The following is a 19,729-nucleotide window of genomic DNA, read 5'->3' on the forward strand; positions in this document are numbered from 1 at the left end:
TTACCCCTGACAGCCAAGAGTGTATTTGCGGTTATAATTATACAAAATGTTTTTCACCTGGAACTGAAATAACCAGCTGGAGGTGACTCATTTCTGGGGCAGGGTGGAGGGATATGCTCTAAGGCATGAAGCAGAATTTCTCACACAGCATTTCGTGTTTCTTTCCATTTATGTATAATTCCATGTAGCACACATGCTCTTTCATTATCTGGATTTATGTCCCATACCTTAAATCTATCGTTCATAATCATAATTGGAGAGAAACCAACATGCATGTTTTAACTTGCAACTTTAAACTTCTTACAAAAATATGCCCTGCTAATATCCCAGTTCACACAGTCACATGGTATACACACTTAGCACACTCTCTCTCTCTCTCTCTCTCTCACATACACACACATACACAATAATGATTAATAATAATGTGCAACACATGACAAACTGTGTAGAGCTTTTGCTAAGTAGGTCATTAAAGCTTATTATGCTCCCGGAATTCAAGTGCAAACTGGCACTTGATTCAAGAGCACAAGGTTTTAATGGCATGCCCACTAGGGCACTACATTGTATTTATTAAGAACACCTATAGGTGCATACAATTGGTGACAGTAATAACCACTTGTTATCATTCACATTTTCAGCCATTTACTCCATCCACCAATGGAAAGGGACCACCTTAAGACTACCACTTATGTGCTAAGAATGGTCCACTAAATAAACCTAAATAAAACCTGGTCAGCAGTAGTCCTGATGGACCGGACAGAGGGGGGCTTACAAACTGCGAAAAGCAACAGATGGGCTACAGTCAAAATCTATCTATAATAGAGTTATTAGATGAAATGGCCAAAGAACTGGCAATTCAATGTACTGTATATGTGACCAAAACAAAATCTGCCTTAATACAAAGTGACAGACTGTACACAGTTCAAGGACTATGTGAATTATAGGGCAGGGCAGTTTCCACATAATTAAAAACCCTACTGATGCCTGCAATGTAACAGCGAGTCTGAAAAGCCTAAATACTTCAGTTTAAACATAGTGGAATTATGATATTATATTTATTAAGAAATGTGTTTATGGTCCTAACCTTAGCAAACCGACTGCAAAGTATTTACATTATTATGAAGAGAAAGCTATCTTTAATAGTCCTTAAATCTGACATTACAATCTGGTTTTCAGCAGGAAAGGAAACATACCTTCACTGCTATGTCTACAGTTTAATCAGGTCAGAAAGCAGATTCCGACTGTTTAAAAAGTGCAGAAAACAGTCCACGTCTCTGTATGTTTCTTTTGGTAAATGCTAAGCTGAGCCTAGTCTAAACTCCAGCTGCAGACCCATCTTTATAGCTGTTTCACTGTAGGCAGTACCAACCAATTCATCAGTTTATCAGCAAAGGAAACCATTAAAGCAGTCTCTTAGGTCTCATATCATCGCTACAATTTCCCTCTTAGGGATACAAACAATATATTAGAAATATGTATTATTACTCTACATTTTTTACTCAGATTTGATAGGCCCAAATAAGTAATGAGCAGCACTTCGTGGTGTGATGATTAGCACTCTATCACTAATCTGTAATATTTTTTAAACAGTATAAGCACTCTGAGTTGAATTAGTGGCTGCTGGCCAGTAGAGCTGGCTGGAGGCCAGAACACATGGAAACATGCCATAAAATGCCATGAAGGTCCACGCGAGTCTATATTTTCTACAGCTCTGACAAATTTTGTTGTTTGGGTAATAATTTTAGATCTTGGATGATCTTGACTAAAACTAATGACTAAATTTAAATACTTAACTTTAAAAGGCCAATGTCTTCTAAAGCAGATTTTACAAGAAGGACACAGCACAGGGTTAGATTTGTGTAGCATTCTTCAGAGTTTCTCTTGGGAAACAATATAAAACAGGTCAGATGCACTGACCTATTGAGATTGTTGCTGTTTCAGACCTCTCTTCGTATTAAAGTTCCCAATTATGGAAACAAACTGTCTGTCCAAATATTTGGTTACGATATGCTCAGGAAACCCATCAGTGGATAATCTGTAATCTTTGCATTAGCATCTCACTGCAAATGTAGCACAACAAACATATTACACAGAAAAGTCCATCATCACATTGAGAGACATCTATAAGTTTTATACAAGATATAAAATCAGTGTTAGCCCTCAGTTTTTATCACTGTCTTGTCACTCTTCTTCTTGCTCTATGATAGAGATCTAAAGCTGCTGTACTTTCAGCAACTGTGCTGTAAAATGTTTTTTACATCACTATCCCTCTGTTCTCATCCAAACCACTGTACTAGAGCTGAAAGACTTGAGTTCTGACATTAGAAGATTCATCAGAAAAAAAAACCTTTCCCATAAGGCTATTTCTGAACTCTCAGCTATTAATCCTGCTCGTTTTTCCAGTTATTGAGCATATGCATGTCTTTCTACTTTCCAAAGCTGTTTCCCACATTTCCAAGGGAGCGTCACTATCAGTCCTGTGGCGTCAGGCAATCTGGGAAAAGGGCTTCATTCCAGAAAGAGACACCAGGCCTGCTATATCTCAATCTGTCCATTAGAAGCCTACGGGGGTTGGAGGGATATGTAAACCCAGTACAAGTTTCTGACATTGCTTAGTTACTTGGTTACAAATAAACCTACATTGATTCAGACGGGAGCTGGATGACACCAGCTGAAGCTCAGCATGTGTGTGTATGTGTGTGTGTGTGTGTGTGTGTATGTGTGTGTATGTGTGTGTGTGTGCGCCATACCAGAGCAGGTTGCTGGCGTCAGGTGCCTGCGTGCTCTGGGGGGCTTCCCTGTGCTCGGCTAAACACAGCAACCGCACAGGCTAATAATACTCTGGCAACTACACAAGCCTATCCCATTTCTCAGAACAGGGATCTGTTCCACTGTCACCTTCGCACACAATACCTCCAGTCAGACCATGTTCATAATTAACCTCTCTCACACAAACACACACACACACACACACACACACACATACTGTACGTACAGCTCACAGAACATCGCAAATACATGTATAACCCTTTACTCATCAACTCTGCATATAGACAAATGTGATAGTAAAACAAGTATACGCAAATTTCACCATCAGTTTTCTTATCAATCAAAAATGATCAAAAATTTCATCTTTTGGGTATGTGTATGATCAAACAACCTGAAAATGCTTGATCTGCAGTTAAATAATCAAAATCTATATCAGCATCATCAGCGATTATAACAAGGAGAGTAAGTAATAACAGTAAATATGGCAAATAACATTGATAATCTCAAACAGGAAGGTGAACCTCATACGTAATTACAAACATAATTTGTAAGTATGAATCATTTTCTGTGTTTTATTAATTGCTTTGTGTGGATGAACTAAGGATTTGTTGAGGAAGTAAGGAAACTTGACCACCAAGTTTTAATTCATTCTTTAATTAAATCTGCCCTTAAATTAAATCTTTAATTAAATCAGACTTCAGCTAATTAAATCAGCTATTTGAGTTCTACAAAAATTAAAAATAAAAACCTCGCTATAAATAGTTCATATTACATGCAGGTGAGGTTCAGTTTTCTATCAGATTATGGCTGTATACAGCTTTTTTAAAGGGTGGACTTTTGCATAACTGTTCTATTTGCAGCAGACTCAGATAAAAGCACATAGTCACTGAAATTTATATTTTCCCTTCTGAGTACTTTTTCCACGGATCTTGGACATCTCTTACTTGAAGGTAAATTAGGGTGTGTCATTTGCATGCATAATAAGAGACTAGTGAGAGCTTGTGTCCACACAGTTGATTCATCATTTGTGCTCAAACCACAGTTTGTTTTGATGCTGCACCCCAGTTTCATTAATCAAACACAGACTCGTTTATATCCATTCTGTGTGCTGAAATCTGCTCAAAACTTGGGCCATAGTGTGCACACAACCACAGATCCTCTGTAACTTTTACACACATATCTGCGCACAAACATTCCCCACTTGTGCGCACACACACACACACACACACACACACACACACACACACCCCTTCTCTGTCCTTCTCTCTACCTCAACCTCCATCTCTCATGCCTCTGGGCTGCTCATCAGTCCTCTCCTTTCAGTTCCCTCCCACGATTCCCTCTTCCATATTTATCTTCTCTGTTTCCCCGTCCTCTCTCCCCTTTCTCTGTCTCTCTGTCTCGCTCTCTCTCAGTGCACATTGTCCCCTACCTCTAGACCTTTCTTCTTCTTCCATCCAATTTATTCTACAGTTCATCTCTGCCATTCTGTTTTGGCACTTTATCTTTTTTCCTAAATCCAGTATCTTCTGCTTCTCACAAATTAAACATGATTTCTCTCCTTTGTTAACCTCTCTGCCTTCATTTTTAAATTCTGTTTATCCATCATATTCCTCTTCATCTCTTCCTTGGTCTAAGGTTACATGTGAAGGCCAGTGTCCTGGGATCAGGATGCCACATTAAGCCAGGGCTCTGCCTGCAGCCTGGCACAATGCCAACAGGTCCTGCATTCAAATCCCCTGTGAGGACTGCAAGTGTGTATGTGCGTCTGTGTAAATGTGTGGTGTGCCTAGTCAAAGAAACATTTGATCAAAAAGTCATAGAGTCCAGAGACAGACAATGAGCTGAGTGCATTGCGCATGAGTGTGAGTGTGTGGGTGTGTATATATGTATTATTGCTTCTAAGAACTAAGAGCATATTCATGCCAGTATCTGACCTACTGGCTGCCAAGCCAGTGTTAGATGCTTAGGGCTACAGGCAGTTGCATAAATGTGTCTGTATTTAGCTGTGACAAATGTCACTTAATTGTGCAGAACAAACACCTTTTCAGCAACTAAAGTGTGGCATTATTCTCCACCCTTTTGTGTATAAGCAGCCCTATAGTGATAAATTCTAATGGCATTGTGAGAGACTTTTTAACATCAAACGCTCCTCTCTCTGCATGACTCTCTTTGTGCCCCACAGTGACACGTCAACATGCAGGGGGGATGATGGGTAGTCACTTCTCTAGAGCATTAATTGGGCGATGAGGCATGCTGGTGATACACTCTGCCACAGAAGGACAGAAAGCGATAGGCAGGGAGTGTGTGTGAGAGAAGGCACCGTGTAGTGAATATAGAGGTGAAAAACTGTCATGCTGCAAAACTCGGCAATAGATGATGGTTGTCACAGACGCGCCAAGGAAAAAACATTTCCTTAACAGAAAATCCTATATATATGGTTCGTTCAAGTATGTTTAATGAAGAAAATTTCTTTTCCTACATGCAGTGTCTTCGACAATTAGTAGCAGAAACAAACAGAGCAATTATTCTCAGAACATGCACTCTTGTATGAACCTAATCTACTGTAGAGTTGGTCAATACATTACAGCTGCTTCGTTAAATTACAAAGCTGGTTCCATATAAATTAAATTAAATATGATGAGTAGGGAGGTGTTCAAATGTTAATTTGATGTATTAAGAGAAATCAAAGATTTCTCTTCTGTCATGTGTGCAATAGTAAACAGAAACCATGCTCACCTTTGTAAGGCAGATACACTCTGGGGGTCGGGCGGAGGTTGCCATGACAACTGTGCACACACACACTCAGTAAGAGGAGGAGGAATGGGAGGAGGGCCCGGGTCGTCTCCATGGAAATGACAGCAGAGTTAACCTTCCGAGACCTGCAAGGTGGCACAAGAGAAGTTCAGGAAAAGTTCCTGGCAAACACACTAAACAACAGTCGTGTGTAGCTTTTGAGTTTCCAGTAAGTTTCCATAAATCAACAAGCACCATTAAGCAGGAGCAGTTTTGTAAAAAGCTTCCAGTCTTAGAGATTAACTAGAAAGTTGAACACACCCTCTGAAAGGCACTGAACCAAATTACAGGCCACGCACAGGTCAGCGCGCACGTGACGCACAGCCTCTCCCTCCTGCCATATGAAGGTTCTAAATGTAACACAAAAATGAACCAAAGCCTTAAAGGGGGCGTGTTAACTATATATTGCCTGACATCTTCCCAGGGTGCTTTAGGGTGCACCAAGTTTTGCCTTAACACAAAACTTCATACCTTGATTTAGAACCTTCACAGCAGAAATTTTAAGAGACTTCAGTGAGGCAAAAGATTAAAAAAAAAAAAAAAAAAAGATGTTTCTCAAAATTACTACCAAAACCATGGTAGTAGACTTTTTTGGGTCTTCTACCTTCTGTTAATCATGACTCTTGAACCCATCCCTCCACAGCATGAGCAGTAACAAAGCTCTTGATTTAGTGGGAAAGAGTAGCAGACCTTTCTGTGAAAGGGACACGCTCCCATGAGAGATTATAGAAGGATGCACTTCAAATTGAAAGGGCTCTTAGATTCAGCAGCCAAGGCAAATCCCTGTCAAACTGCCTTGCTTTAAATCTTAAACTCTTAGTCTCAGCCAGCGGGTGACCACAAACACGGGGGGCCTCTGTAGCTTCTGTCTCCACGGTCATATTGCAAGAGAGAGCAAAGACAATGCAGCACATATCTGTGCTTAGATGTAAGCTAATAATGAAGTTAACCCCTGGAGTTGTCTGTGGGTCCACACTTACAGTCCTCTCATAACTACATACCTTTCATATCAGTTTCATTGTACTGAATAACTTGGAGGTTACTGAATAATAGGGTTTATTATGAATAACTGAATAAGCTAGGATTTTAATGGGTTAAGAAATTTTGCAAGTAGGCCATTACAACCTATAAAAAGCAACAAGAAATGTGGAATGTAAAGTGCTGGAACAGGCCTAAGCCAAAAGCATATTTCTGTTACATAAATAATTCAAAAGAGCCCTTGACACTGGAACAATGTCTTATTTTATTTGTGATGAGTGGAATAATAAGCAATTAATCTGATATGCAGTACATGTATAAATAAGGGAACTTATTTCTAAAACATTTACAACATGAGATAATGCATAATGCAGTTGCCGAACTACATTCTTCACTGTTTGCTGTCACGATAAAGTCTGAAACAAAAAAGACATTTGGAGAGCTTTTAAGATTCCTTTATGAAAATAAATAAATAAAGCTGCAGATCTGGACTGACTGGAAGGCGAAAGTTGTGTTTCAAAGGTTTTCCTTTTATCCATCAGATGCTACATGGATGTCACTTATATGACACTATAGACTCGACTTCTCCCCACAGTAGTATTATAGGTACTCCTCCTGTTTCCTCTGCAAATTTCCCGTGGTTATGGTCACTACAGAACTGGAAACTTTGGGCTAAACATAAATGTGTCTGTCCTATATCCTCGACTTCTTGCTTTGAAAAAGCAAGGTGTGTTCTGTGTGGCCTAGAGAATACCTATCTTTAAAAGTCTGCACATGTCTACTCACTAATTATGAGCCACAAGTAGCAGTGAATGTGTCATTATCTGTGTGTGTCGTGTGAGTGTGTTTGTGTGTAATGAGACCACACCTGAACACACACTAAGAATGAAGAGGCGTACAGTACGTAGAGCAGACAGACCTCTCAGAATAGACTGAGTTCTAAGAAAACAAAGTAGTCATTTCAAGAAAAAAAAAAAACAACAACAAAACAAGAAGAACCATATAACGCCATTCACATGTTCTGTGTTCATCTTGTTATATATATATTCAGAATAGAAAACTGTGTAGTTTTAAAACTCAGCACCAAGTTATGGAGAGATAGACTGATAAAAAGAAATGGCCATCTATTCATCTCATATCAAAAACATAATAATTCAAAATTCCTGAGCCTTCAAGCGATCTAACAGCAGCAGATCCTTATCTGCTCAGGCGATGCTTTGCCCCTGCAAAGTGCCGCCAATTCACCCATGCGTGGTGAGCAAACATAAGGGTGTTTGTTGATGTGATGGCTGTATTTCAGGGTTAGCTCGAAATGAAGTCCTGCTTGCTGACAAAAAAACTGGACAAAGGTTGAAGGTAGTCCCTTTAATGCAAGTCAGTCTTGTGATAAGGAATGCGGAGTCCTCAGACAAAAGATCCACCGACAAACGAATGGTTTAAAGGATCTTCCGAGTAGAAGTCTGAGAAAGGAGACAACAGCAATGACAGCATTTTTCATGAGCTCGTTTTTCAAAAGAATGTGTGTTTAATGTTAATAGTACTCTCTTATCACACAAAAAGATCAGTAAGATGAGAGCCATCTGTCTCAGTAATGCACACAGATAAATTACTCAAAGCTGCAGCTTAGTAAGCCTTCCCATGCATTAAGTGAGGAAAAAGGCCCCAAGACAGCCTTAGCTAGTTCTGAACTATAAAGGAAACCTTACACCTGAAAAGCCTACAATCCTACACAGGTAAATCATCAGGTAAGCTGGCCTGGCTATTAAAGGGCATCTAATCTAGGTTTACAGGCTGAATTTTTTTGTATAATAAATTTTGTTCACTGTAAACAGGACAGTAAAACTAGTGTATTCTCCCACTTCCAACTCTTAGGTTTTTTCTATCATCATCTGGGGAATGGTGAATATTAATGAAGGCAGTGTTGTACACATTGTGTTGCTGATGTGTACTTTGGGCCTTAGTTATTAGTCAGGATACAAACAAATTTGTTCAGAAATCGTTCACAGGAGCTTTTACACAAGAAATTTGGTATTCATGAAAATTCAGTCAGTTCAGTCAGTTTGTATCCTGTAAATTTGCATTAAAAGGCTCACTAATGTGAACTTCAAATGGTAGGCACCAAAAATGTAGAACTGGCATGAGTCACTTCAATTTTACATACAGATTACACTGTTAAGTTGAAATTACTTATTTATTTCAATTACACACACCAATTACACACATTTACACACATTTAGTCGACATCTTGTGAAACTCAAAGAAACCAATCCAAAACAAGACCAACAACTACGATAAATAAGACTAGCCATTCAACTGTGCTCTATAAAAGGAGGCAGAGTTAGTGTGTCTATGGTATCTCACATGCTGCAATGGCTGAGCTGCATTTACAGGATTTAGGACACACTGCACTTATGAAGTGCTCTTTTGCTGTTTGTTGTCATTTTGTCATTTTCAGCTCTCTTTGAGCTTTGCCTTTTATGGAGTTTAGTGAGTGTTACTAAATGCAAATCAGCTTTGCCATGAATGCACTCTGTAATTTGTGCATGATTGGCATTTATTAATGTACACACATGAGTATGAATAAAATCAGCATTACAGAAACGTTTGTAAAACCAGTGGGAATTTTTAGTTTGGTTTGGCCTATAAAAACATTTACACACAACTAAAAGATAAATGAGGCCCAGTGTATCTACATTGAGTGGCCATTTTATGAGTTAAACCTACCATATTGTTGCACTTTGTATGTGTAAAATGACCGACTGTAGCCCATCTGTTGCTCTGCAGTTTGTCAGCTACCCTCTACACTCTCCATCAAAAGTAATCATATGCTATGAATCAAATTGTGCATAGAAAAAGATGACCTAGAGGCTCTATACTCTTTGTTCAAGGTGTACAAACAAGGTGGGTGTGTCTAATAAAATGGTCAGGAAGTGTACACAGTGTTTCTGTGCCTATCCCCCACCCATATAATATCTGGTCAGCAGTGGTCTTGTAGTATTCCCTGCCTATGCAGCAATCCCGTCGAGTTAGCTACTAGTCAAGACAGAAATGTGGTAGTATATAAGTTTGCTCTACGTTATTTTATCTGGCCAAGATTATTTTGTTCATACCTGAAGTGTCTGAATAATAATAATAATAATAATAATAATAATAATAATAATAATAATAATAATAATAATGTTTCATTTATATAGCAGAAATTTTTAGACAAGTGCCACAATAAAATCAGACAGCAATCATTAAATGCAATCCTCATGCGAAACAACAAAACAGCACTTAACAGGGAGATAAGATATCAAACATCAGAATGGGGAAAATGTGATTGCAGTGATTTTGACCAAGACATGGCTATTGGTGCCAGACATTTGAGTATTTCAGAAACTGATGATCTCCTGGGATTATCACAAACAGCAGTCTACAGAGTTTACACAGAATGGTGTGAAAAAAGAAAAAACATCCAGTGAATGGCAGTTATGTGTGCAGAAATGCTTTGTTGGTGAGAGAGGTCAGAGGAGAATGGCCAGACTGGGTCGAGATGACAGGAAGTCTGTGGTAACTCAAATAACAACTTTTTACAACTGTGGTGAGCAGAAAAACATCACAGAATTCACAGCATGTTGACTCTTGAGGCAGAAGACCAAACTGGGTGCCACTTCTGTCCACCAAGGACAGGAATCTGAGGCTACAATGGGCACATGCTCATCAAAACTGTACAGCTGAAAATTGGAAAAACATTGCCTGGTCTTTTTCCAGTCTTCACCTGCCCAGTTTTGGTGGATATGGCCATACTAATTTGCACATACAATTGACTTTCAGGCTTTCAAGTTTAGTAAATCACCATGCAGATGCTAATTTTATCTGTTTTCATAGACACCATGTTTTCTTTTGCACTTTTAGTAGGAAATGCCCAGAGTGCATATTCATTAAGACAGACAGTCAAAACACATGACATTATTTTTCTCCTATGAAACACTATATCCTTCATAGATCTAGTTATAAATCAGCTTCCACATTTTTGTGGGTGTTTATCAATTTGCATGTGTTCCACACAAAAACTTTTACAAAATCAGTGTTTACAGTTTGCTTTAACTTACAGTTCTGTCTTTTCCCAGAAAAGTCTCTTTATTTTTGCTCAAATGTGTAAGTTATACAACAATGAACCTGAAAGGGCAAAGAGTCACTTGTCACCAAAATAGGTAAAGTCTCCCACTCCTTTCAAACTTGTCTCTGAAACAAGATCCTGAAAGTACAGAATTAAATCGTAGCAAAAAAGAACATTCATTCTTCTATTCTGGAAGCGAAAATATTGGTTTTATTGAAACTAATGCCTTGTTCACTAAAAAAATGTTCTCATAATATTTACAGCAAAAGCAGCCACTAGTAACACATGACCAAAATGAAAAAAAAAGACACTCTACAATGGTTTATTCTGCAAAAGTAGCCTTGCAGTTCTTCTTCACAAAGGACAAAGGACTCCATCAGCAATTAATGACCAGACTAATGCATGCATGCCAACAAAACAGAAGACAAAAAAAGATTTTACTGAGCAAAAACAAATTAAAATGTGTCTCTTAACTGTATTTATTTGTTCAGTACTTTTTAAGTCTCAGTTAGATTTCCATGTCTACTATCCAAAGTTGACCGTTTTTGTTACTCACAGCTATAAAACATCCTGTAGTTTAAGACCAAAGCCTTTTTCCTGGCAAGAGAAATAGAGGCATGGGAAAAGAGTTATAACAAACAAGTCCTGAAGCTGTTTGCTCCCTCATGGCTGGTATTAAGTGGACAGTAAGTGCTGTTGCTAGTGACAGAATGTGCTTTTCTAGGCCACCTGCTCTCAGTGGGCCTGGAAATAGTGGTATATGAGGACAAATCTGAAGTCGACGGGATACTGTTGGTATATGTTCTAAGATCTATTCTAATAAGACGACTCAAAGCTGTGGCAGGATGGATTGCCAAAGAATTACAAAAGAAAAGCATGTCTCAGAAATATATCTTCATACACAGATAATAAAAACCACAGGAAATAATTATAGTTCAGAGCATTGGCACTGACAGCTCTACAATGCTTTATGCTTTATGGTGAGAGTCAAATACTTCTCATAAATCCTTTCTTCTAAATTTTATGTACTCAGCACGAGAGAATCTCACCTTCTTTACTGCTCTGAATAAAAGTACTACTTCAAGAACGGTTTAAAGAAAAGCCATTTTGAGAAAATTAGAACATTTTAGCATGACAGCATATTTGATGTACAGTACAGTGACAGAATATTGACAGAATATCACTTTAAATAATGCTTCTTCTTTAATAGATCAATGTAATTGGCTGCAGATTTAAACAAACAATGTCTATGTTAATGTTAGGATTCCTCAGCACAAAACAAACTCCAGTAGACTAAAGCTAAAGCTAGAGCTAGAGTAAAACCCCAGGAAACAAGAAGAACAATAAAGACATGTCTGGTGTTTTAACTGTGGCAGTAGAAAGAGGCTACAACACTGGTCCAAAATCTCCCATAGGTGTTCAACTGGGTTGATATCTATTGACCGTGAAGGCCATTGCATATGATTTACGTAATTTTCATACTCAAACACTCAGACAGTCAAGACAGTCAACTGGCAAGTTCTCCAAGATGATTGGACCCATCTACCAGCAGAGTTCCTTATAAAAGTAGAAAATTGTGTACCTGCAGTACCAAGTAATAACACCACCCTGGCTTTTCCACATTTTGTAATGTAACAACTTGGAACAGAAATGTACTTAATTGGGATTAACATCTGAAGGTGCAAGGTGCAAATGAACAAATCTCTCTGATATGTGTCTATCAGCTTGGCACATCTGGAGCTTCATATTTTTGCACAAGCTATTGCTAGTAAACAACAATTTTGCCACAGATTCCCAAATGGATTGAGGTGTGGGCTTTTATTGGACCATTCTAACACATTCAGGTTCTTGGTTTTGAACCACTCCAGTGTACTTTAGCAGTATGCTTAGGACTATTGCCTGGTCGGAAGGTGAACCTTTGCCCTCGTCTCAAGTTTCTTGCAGATTGGAGAAGGTTTTCTTCTGGGTTTGCTCAGTGTTTGGTTCCTTCCATCTTGTCCTTAACCCTGACCAGTTTCCCAGGCCCTGCTTATGTAAAGCATCCCTCCAACATGCTACCAGCATCATGCTTCTGTGTCTGAATGGTGTTCTCAGAATGATGAACATTTTTTGGGTTTCCACCAATTGTATCACTTTGTGCCAAGGTCAAATGGTTTAGTTTTGGTCTCATTAGACCAGAGAAGCCACATATTTGCTACATATTTGCTAAGCCTCCAATATGCCTTTTGGCAAACTCCATATGTTTTTTCCCCAATAATGGTTCTCTTCTTGTCACTCTTCCATAAAGCCCAGCTTTGTGGAGTGCTATGATTGCCCTGTGAACAACTTCTCCCATGGCCTCTTGATTGCTTCTCTGACTAATCCCATCTTTGGTGACATTTGGTGGACAGCCTCCTCTCTAGTCAGAGTCTCAGCTGTGTCATATTCTTTCCATTTTTAATAATGAAATTAAGGTTCTCCACAGGATGTTCAAAGTTTGCACTTTCCAGGAGCAGGTGTATTAAAATTGAGATCATGTGACACACGGGTGGACTCCATTCAATTATGTGACTAATCATGTGGCTAGAACCAGTTTCTATGCATTATGCGATCATAACTTTTAATGTATTTATTTTTAAATAATTTGGAAAGCTATATTGCGTTTCCCCCCTCACTTCAGTACTATGGGCTATTTTGTGTAGATTCATGACATAAAATTCCATTTAAGTCCATTTCAGTTCCAGATTGTAACACTGCAAAATGTGGAATACTTATGCAAGGTACTGGAAGTGGACTGACATTTTTAAATACTGTTTTAAAATGTTTTTTAAAGGATGGTCAGACCAAATATTGATTTGATTAAAGTTTTTTTTTTTTTTTTTTTTTTTTTTTGCAATATTGCAATTTTGATCTACTTCTTGTTCCCTTTTCTTCACAGATTTTCTTTACATGTCTTTAAGACCCCTAAGAGATATTTCTATCTGTTATATGTAATATATAATACAAAATATAAAATATACAGTATAATACATAATATAGACAGGAAGCCTGAAGGTGAGATGCTGACCGATGTATTATGCTTCAGAGACAGTGTTCAAATGCACACAGCTTCAGGTAAGAACAGTGAATAAACAGAATGATAGACTTGTGCTATGTCTGCCAATAGGAAGTCAAGGGGTCAAGAACACTTACAGGGGTTGCCTAATATTATTTCTCTGATAATAAATATTTTAAAAAAGAAAAGGTTCTGCTTGTGTGCTAAAATTAAGGCCTTTAAGGTGAATAACACTGTTAATAGAAGCTTGGAAAAGTTATGTTTTTAACACGTATGCATACTTCCTATATTCAGATAGTTGAGTCTATGCCACGGATGACGGAATCATGGCCCCTTTCCAAGACTGTGTTTGGCCACTGCGCTGGACTCTGTGGTACTGTATTAAAGCATGGCAATGTGCTGAAATTTGCAGCCTTTTGCTAAGCTTCTCCACCTTAAATATCAGATTCGCCAGCTCTCTTCAAAGGCTACCATACACCAGAGGTCTCGTGTAGCACATGTTGATGTGACCACTACTCTCAGTCATATCATTTTCACCTCAACAGTACTACTAACAGTGCTGATATGACACTAAGCAACAATACAACAGCCATCAAAACACAGGCGAAAGCAAAGAGCATGGCATGAAGCTCAACAGTGGTGTGAGAGTACATAACACATTTATGTTTACTATCAAAGAAGAGCTTGAATCTAGTAATTTTTCCAAGTCCCAGAATAACTACGCCACGTCTTCGTGCTGCAAGATGAGACCTGATCAAAAGAAGATCTCGAGTGAACAGTTGTTTCAGGAATTATAATGCAGGTGCCTCTGCTTCCAAAGGGGATAAAAACACGGCATGCCTGGCAGCACAGTAAAACTGGGGCTCTTGCATCATGTAGCACTTATGTACTCCATCATACACCCCCTAGCCACACATACACACTAACTCTGGCAGTCTCTGTTTATAATCCCCATCTCTCTCTCAGAAGAGCCTGATCTCTCAAACCTCTTATGTTGTAATACTCCAAATCAAGATAGAGAGAATTAGGAGGACTTTACTCAGGGGAGGGATCTGAGCGCATCACATTCCAACACCTCTTTTGATGGGCCTCATTCTTTTCATTTACATGATAAACACTGGATTCCTCAGTCATTATCCAGCCCTTGTAACAGGCTCACCTATTCATAGCTCACAGCTGTTTTCCAACATCAGGTTGCTTTATGAGGGAGTCCAATTTTTGTCATGTTTGCTTTGGTATTTTCCAGGATTAAGTGCAGTGAGTTATGAGTTATGAAGTGAGCCACGACCGGACATTTGTTTGTTGCTAAGCAGTCCATGTGCTACAGGCTGCAGGAAAATTTTACTCAGCTCAGCTTTAAGAAACCTGAAAACTTTATGAATGCAAATCAGACACAAATGTGGAATAATCGATCTGATACCTCATCAGAAGATTGTCACTAACAAGTGCAACACTTCCCTGAACTCACCATGGTTTATGCACAGGCCTTATAGAGTGCTTGTATAAGTCTCTTTCATATGACTTCACAGATTCATTTTTCTTTTCAGCCCATTTCGGGAAAGAGAATAGACTCACTAGCTGTCCATGTGCTTTGAAATGGATTATAGTAGGTCTTTGGTTGGCAAAGGCTCAAGAATCCTCAGAATGGAGGCTTAATACCCCCCTGGGCTGACAGCTGCAGGGATAAACCACCCTTGCTCACTGTCATTGACGCCCCTGTGTTGTGCCATTCCCCGTAAAAGTGGCACCAGAATTAAGAGGGGAGGGTAAGGGTGATCGAGGTGAACATTCTTGTCAGGTGCTTCTGCTTTTCAAGTGTACAATGATACATTCAACCAATAAAGCTTTCTCATTTCAGCATTTAAAAAAGTCTAGTAGCCATTAAGAATCGAATGTAACTAGCTATGGTAGCATTTTCCATGGAAATTGACATTAGTAGCAAATGAGTTATTTTCTACCAAAAAAATGCTAGTAGGGTCTGACATTGCCTTTAACCTCTCGCTCTGCCACCTGCACGGACCTCCTTTTCTTAATGACTCCCTCAATGCTACTCTTTAATTCACTCCTCTGTGTGAATATGTGAAAATACATAAGGGTTAAATATTTAAAACTCAGTATGATATTAATAGTTAATATGAAGCAGTCGACATGAAAAGCTACACAGGCAGATTGAACTTTGAAGACAAACCAAAAAGGGTGTCAGTGAATAATCAGCCCAATTCAAGGTGAAAAAGTGACAATGTGACAACATGCGCAGAACAGAATTCATTTTCTTAAAAGGCGCTAGATGAGGCAGGATTTGATGTGAGACCGTACTTATTAGAAAAGTAGCACCCTGCCACCTCCGCTGAGGTATCACTAAATTATCACTTGTACTCTCGCTTTCCCCTCCTCTAGACCACCCCTCCCGCCCCCCCAAACTCCCGTCTGGCCCACGGCTGACCCCCAGAAGCTCTCATGACAACCGTCTCCAGGGGCTTGTTGTATTTGTGGAGAGCAACAAGGCTGTGTATGACTAACTCTGTATATATTTATGCATGTGCATGTGTTTGCATATGTGTTGGGACAAGGAGAATCCTGGCAACTGCCTGAAAGCAGAGCCATTGATGACAAATGGGAGGCTGAGAGTGTGGTTGAAGTGATGAATCAAACCCTGCAGAGCAGCTAAATAAGTATCATAAAAAGGAAATCCATCTGACTTCAGATGAAAGAAAGTGTATTTACTTAGCTCAAGGTCTAATGGTCCTATATAAAAAGAACAGATTAGAATATTTGCTGAAGACATTTTCATTTGAATTTTCCATTTTCAGCACAGCACTATGATTACTGCAACTGTCATGACTATGAGAAAGGATGGTGTTGATATTCAGGTGAAATTTAAAAAAAAGTTGTTTTTTTTTTTAGAGCTTGCAGTTTCCATAATTGGTCTAAAAATGTTAGGAGGAGGCATTTTGAAATAATGACAGCCTACAAATTTAATATCAGAAAGACTGCTGTCATAAAATCTGAGTGAACATGCAGACCTAAGAGGCAGAATAGAGCAAATTGCTTGAGGTTAAACATTTGTGCAGGTTTTCAGCTATAAATATTGTTGGTTGTGTCTTTTAAAGATTTTACTGAAAAATAACTCAAAGAATGTCTGTAAATCTTGCCAAAGCTAGCACAAGTAATTGCTCAATTTAATTCCTATAATACTGTATATACATACTGTATAATGGTCGCAGGTCAGTGAATTTTGCTTCTGAAAAATGTATTTCAGATTCTGATCTCATTCAAAAACAAAATTCTCAGATGTACAAAAAGAAAAACCAAGCAAAATATAAACTATCTATGCACTGAATAAAGCGACACACAGAAAGACTATATATTTAATTGGGGTCAAAATGAGCTCCAGCTACAGTGTGTTGTTCAAAATCAAATATTATTCAAAACCAAAAATTGCATTTATGGTTAACATTTTTTTTTTCTTTTAAATGCACAGTACGTAATCGCATGCCCACAGAATTGGGGAAATTTGCTTTAGAAAGCTAAGGTAACATCACCCCAAAATCAATGAAATACTGACAGCTGAGGCTGCCCATGACTGACAGAATAAATATTTCACAAAGCTTGTTAATGATCTCACAACAAGCACTGGTGAGCTTGCCCAGAGAGCAAAAGTCTTGAGAACAAGATGCCTCTGTATTGATTTTTTTTACCCACTTTTTTCTTCAACCTTGAGTTTAGCCATATTAATAATTGATGAGGCAGAATCCAGCCTGGCTTGCTGGATTCCACTAAATTTATGCTCTGGTGGGTTGGTTTTATGATTATGGTCAATATGGTGGTGCAAATGCTACAATGACCTAAAAATATAATACATTCAGGACCTGTGCCAGTTAGGAAGAAGCTAAAAGAAAAGAAAAAAAAAAACATATGACACTACATGTGAATGTAGACCAAACAGTAAAAAATATTTCCACTTTCATATGTAATGCAACAGGACATTATGTGCTTGCTTCTTAGTTTACAGTTGGAACTGCTTATCCAACATTTAATATCATGAACAGGTAGATAGATAGTGCTATTGTCAAGACTTTATAAAAAAAAATAACCACACATCCAAAAAAAAAAGTGGATAGATACCAGTAGCTGAAACTGATGCAACACAGCACATACAATGTTCACTCTCAGAAAAGCGGACCTTTTCCTTTCATCTTTAAATGTAGCTATATTCTACCTTTAAAATATCTAATGAACATTACTGGACCATAATCACCATTTAGAGTAAAAGTTCAAAGTTACAGTATGTACACCTTTCTAGGTAACAGACTATATATATACTAAAGGTACAAAAGGTGCATGCTTGAGCGCAACCCCTTAGTGACAAGGAACAGTACAGTTTAGTACACTTTAGTACCCTTTTTTCTGAGTGTTCGTTATATAGGAAATAAACATAGTTTTGGGGAAGTAAAAAATATAATAGCCTACTAAATATTCTGGCGTATCACCAATCTGAATACGTATATATATATATATATATATATATATATATATATATATATATATATATATAATGACATAATGTGTGTGTTTTTTTGTGTGTATATATATATATATATATATATATATATATATATATATACATATGTGTGTGTATAGAGATAGAATTTATATATATATATATATATTTATATATATATATATATATATATATATATATATATATATATATATATATATAAATTCTATCTCTATTTGAATTCTATCTCAAATTTGAACAAGATTGCAACATTTAACAGCAGCATGTTAATAATATAGTATTAGGAAATATAGTTTTGTTTTATATTTGGAGGTCATATCACCATCACAAAACACAGATAATAAAAACAAACTTGTATTAAAACAGTGCATAAGAAGTTGAGCTGAGCTGGTAAACCTGTTCACACTGTGAGCCCTGATTAGGTCTCAGTTTTCTAAATGGATTGTTAAAGGATAGAAGAGCTTTGAGTAAAAGACAAAAGCTGAGGTGGAGACTTCATGACAAGCCACAAAAAAAGCTTTCACTCTGCACATGATAAAAACCGATGACAATAAGCTCTGAGAAAGACAAAGCCTAAAAAGTAGGAGAATATCTCTAAAGCAGTGGATATGAATATATGGGGCATCTGAATACGGATAAAATACAACTCGAACAAGTATTATACATGCATTCAGCTTGTTTTTTTTTCTCTCTTCAGCTAAAACTAGGGTAAAAAAAAAAAAAACCATATCTGCAGCAAGAGAATGGTATCATTTCGCTGATTAGAGATGTGTACTGCTGTTGAACATCAACAGGAAGAGACTCACTTCACTACAGGTAACTCCGGCGGCTGAGGCGCTCGTGCTGGCCGTTACATTCCGCGGCGTCGGACGAAGCTATCCATAAATCCCACCACACACAAAACACTCACAACACACACAAAAAACTAGCAGACGCGGCGTGGTTCTGTCCATTTGACGGAGGCTGGGCAGTGTTTCTTCAGCACGAGTTACCAAAGTTTTCCTGCCATCAAAAAACGTCTTATATCAGACCACAGCCCCGTGAATTAGACTACACCGTTACACCGCGCTCAAAAACTGCCCCCCCTCCGTCCACATAATACAGCCTTCCGGTAAGTCCAGAGTGGAAAAAGTCTGTGTATGAAGAGGAAAAGAGGTGGCAGGTGCTCGGTGTGTGTGTGTGTGTGTGTGTGTTGGGTTGTCCTGCTACCTCAGTGTTAAAATCCACCCAGCCGTGTTAAGCAGTTAACCACATCCATGCCAGAGAGAGAGAGAGACAGAGAGAGAGAGAGAGGTTGAGAGAGAGATAGAGAGACAGAGAGAGGTTGAGAGAGAGAGAGAGAGAGACAGAGAGAAAGTCAGAGAGAGAGAGGGAGGGAGAGAGAGAGAGAGAGAGGTTGAGAGAGAGATAGAGAGAGACAGAGAGAAAGTCAGAGAGAGAGGGAGGGAGAGAGAGAGAGAGAGAGAGCAGTCCCTCTGAAATCATGACTGAGCTCTCACACATTTTGTCTCTCAATGGAAAATCATTC

At 38.4% G+C, this 19,729-nt stretch overlaps 1 protein-coding gene across 2 annotated transcripts in view; it reads right to left on the reverse strand.

Moving 5' to 3' along the window:
* The window catches only part of sema3gb (sema domain, immunoglobulin domain (Ig), short basic domain, secreted, (semaphorin) 3Gb), a 33,215-nt gene extending 13,732 nt beyond the window's left edge, over nucleotides 1-19,483 (reverse strand). For both annotated transcript variants that reach the window (XM_053235898.1, XM_026929503.3), the window contains exons 1-2: nucleotides 19,008-19,483; nucleotides 5,509-5,651 (exon numbers count right to left, since the gene is read on the reverse strand). In XM_053235898.1, the coding sequence (XP_053091873.1) occupies nucleotides 5,509-5,620 (112 nt within the window). In that variant the 5' untranslated portion in view covers nucleotides 5,621-5,651; nucleotides 19,008-19,483. The remainder of the gene's footprint in view (nucleotides 1-5,508; nucleotides 5,652-19,007) is intronic.
* Nucleotides 19,484-19,729: the final 246 nt, after the last annotated feature.

Source organism: Pangasianodon hypophthalmus, chromosome 8 (assembly GCF_027358585.1).
Source record: "Pangasianodon hypophthalmus isolate fPanHyp1 chromosome 8, fPanHyp1.pri, whole genome shotgun sequence".
Taxonomy (NCBI): domain Eukaryota; kingdom Metazoa; phylum Chordata; class Actinopteri; order Siluriformes; family Pangasiidae; genus Pangasianodon; species Pangasianodon hypophthalmus.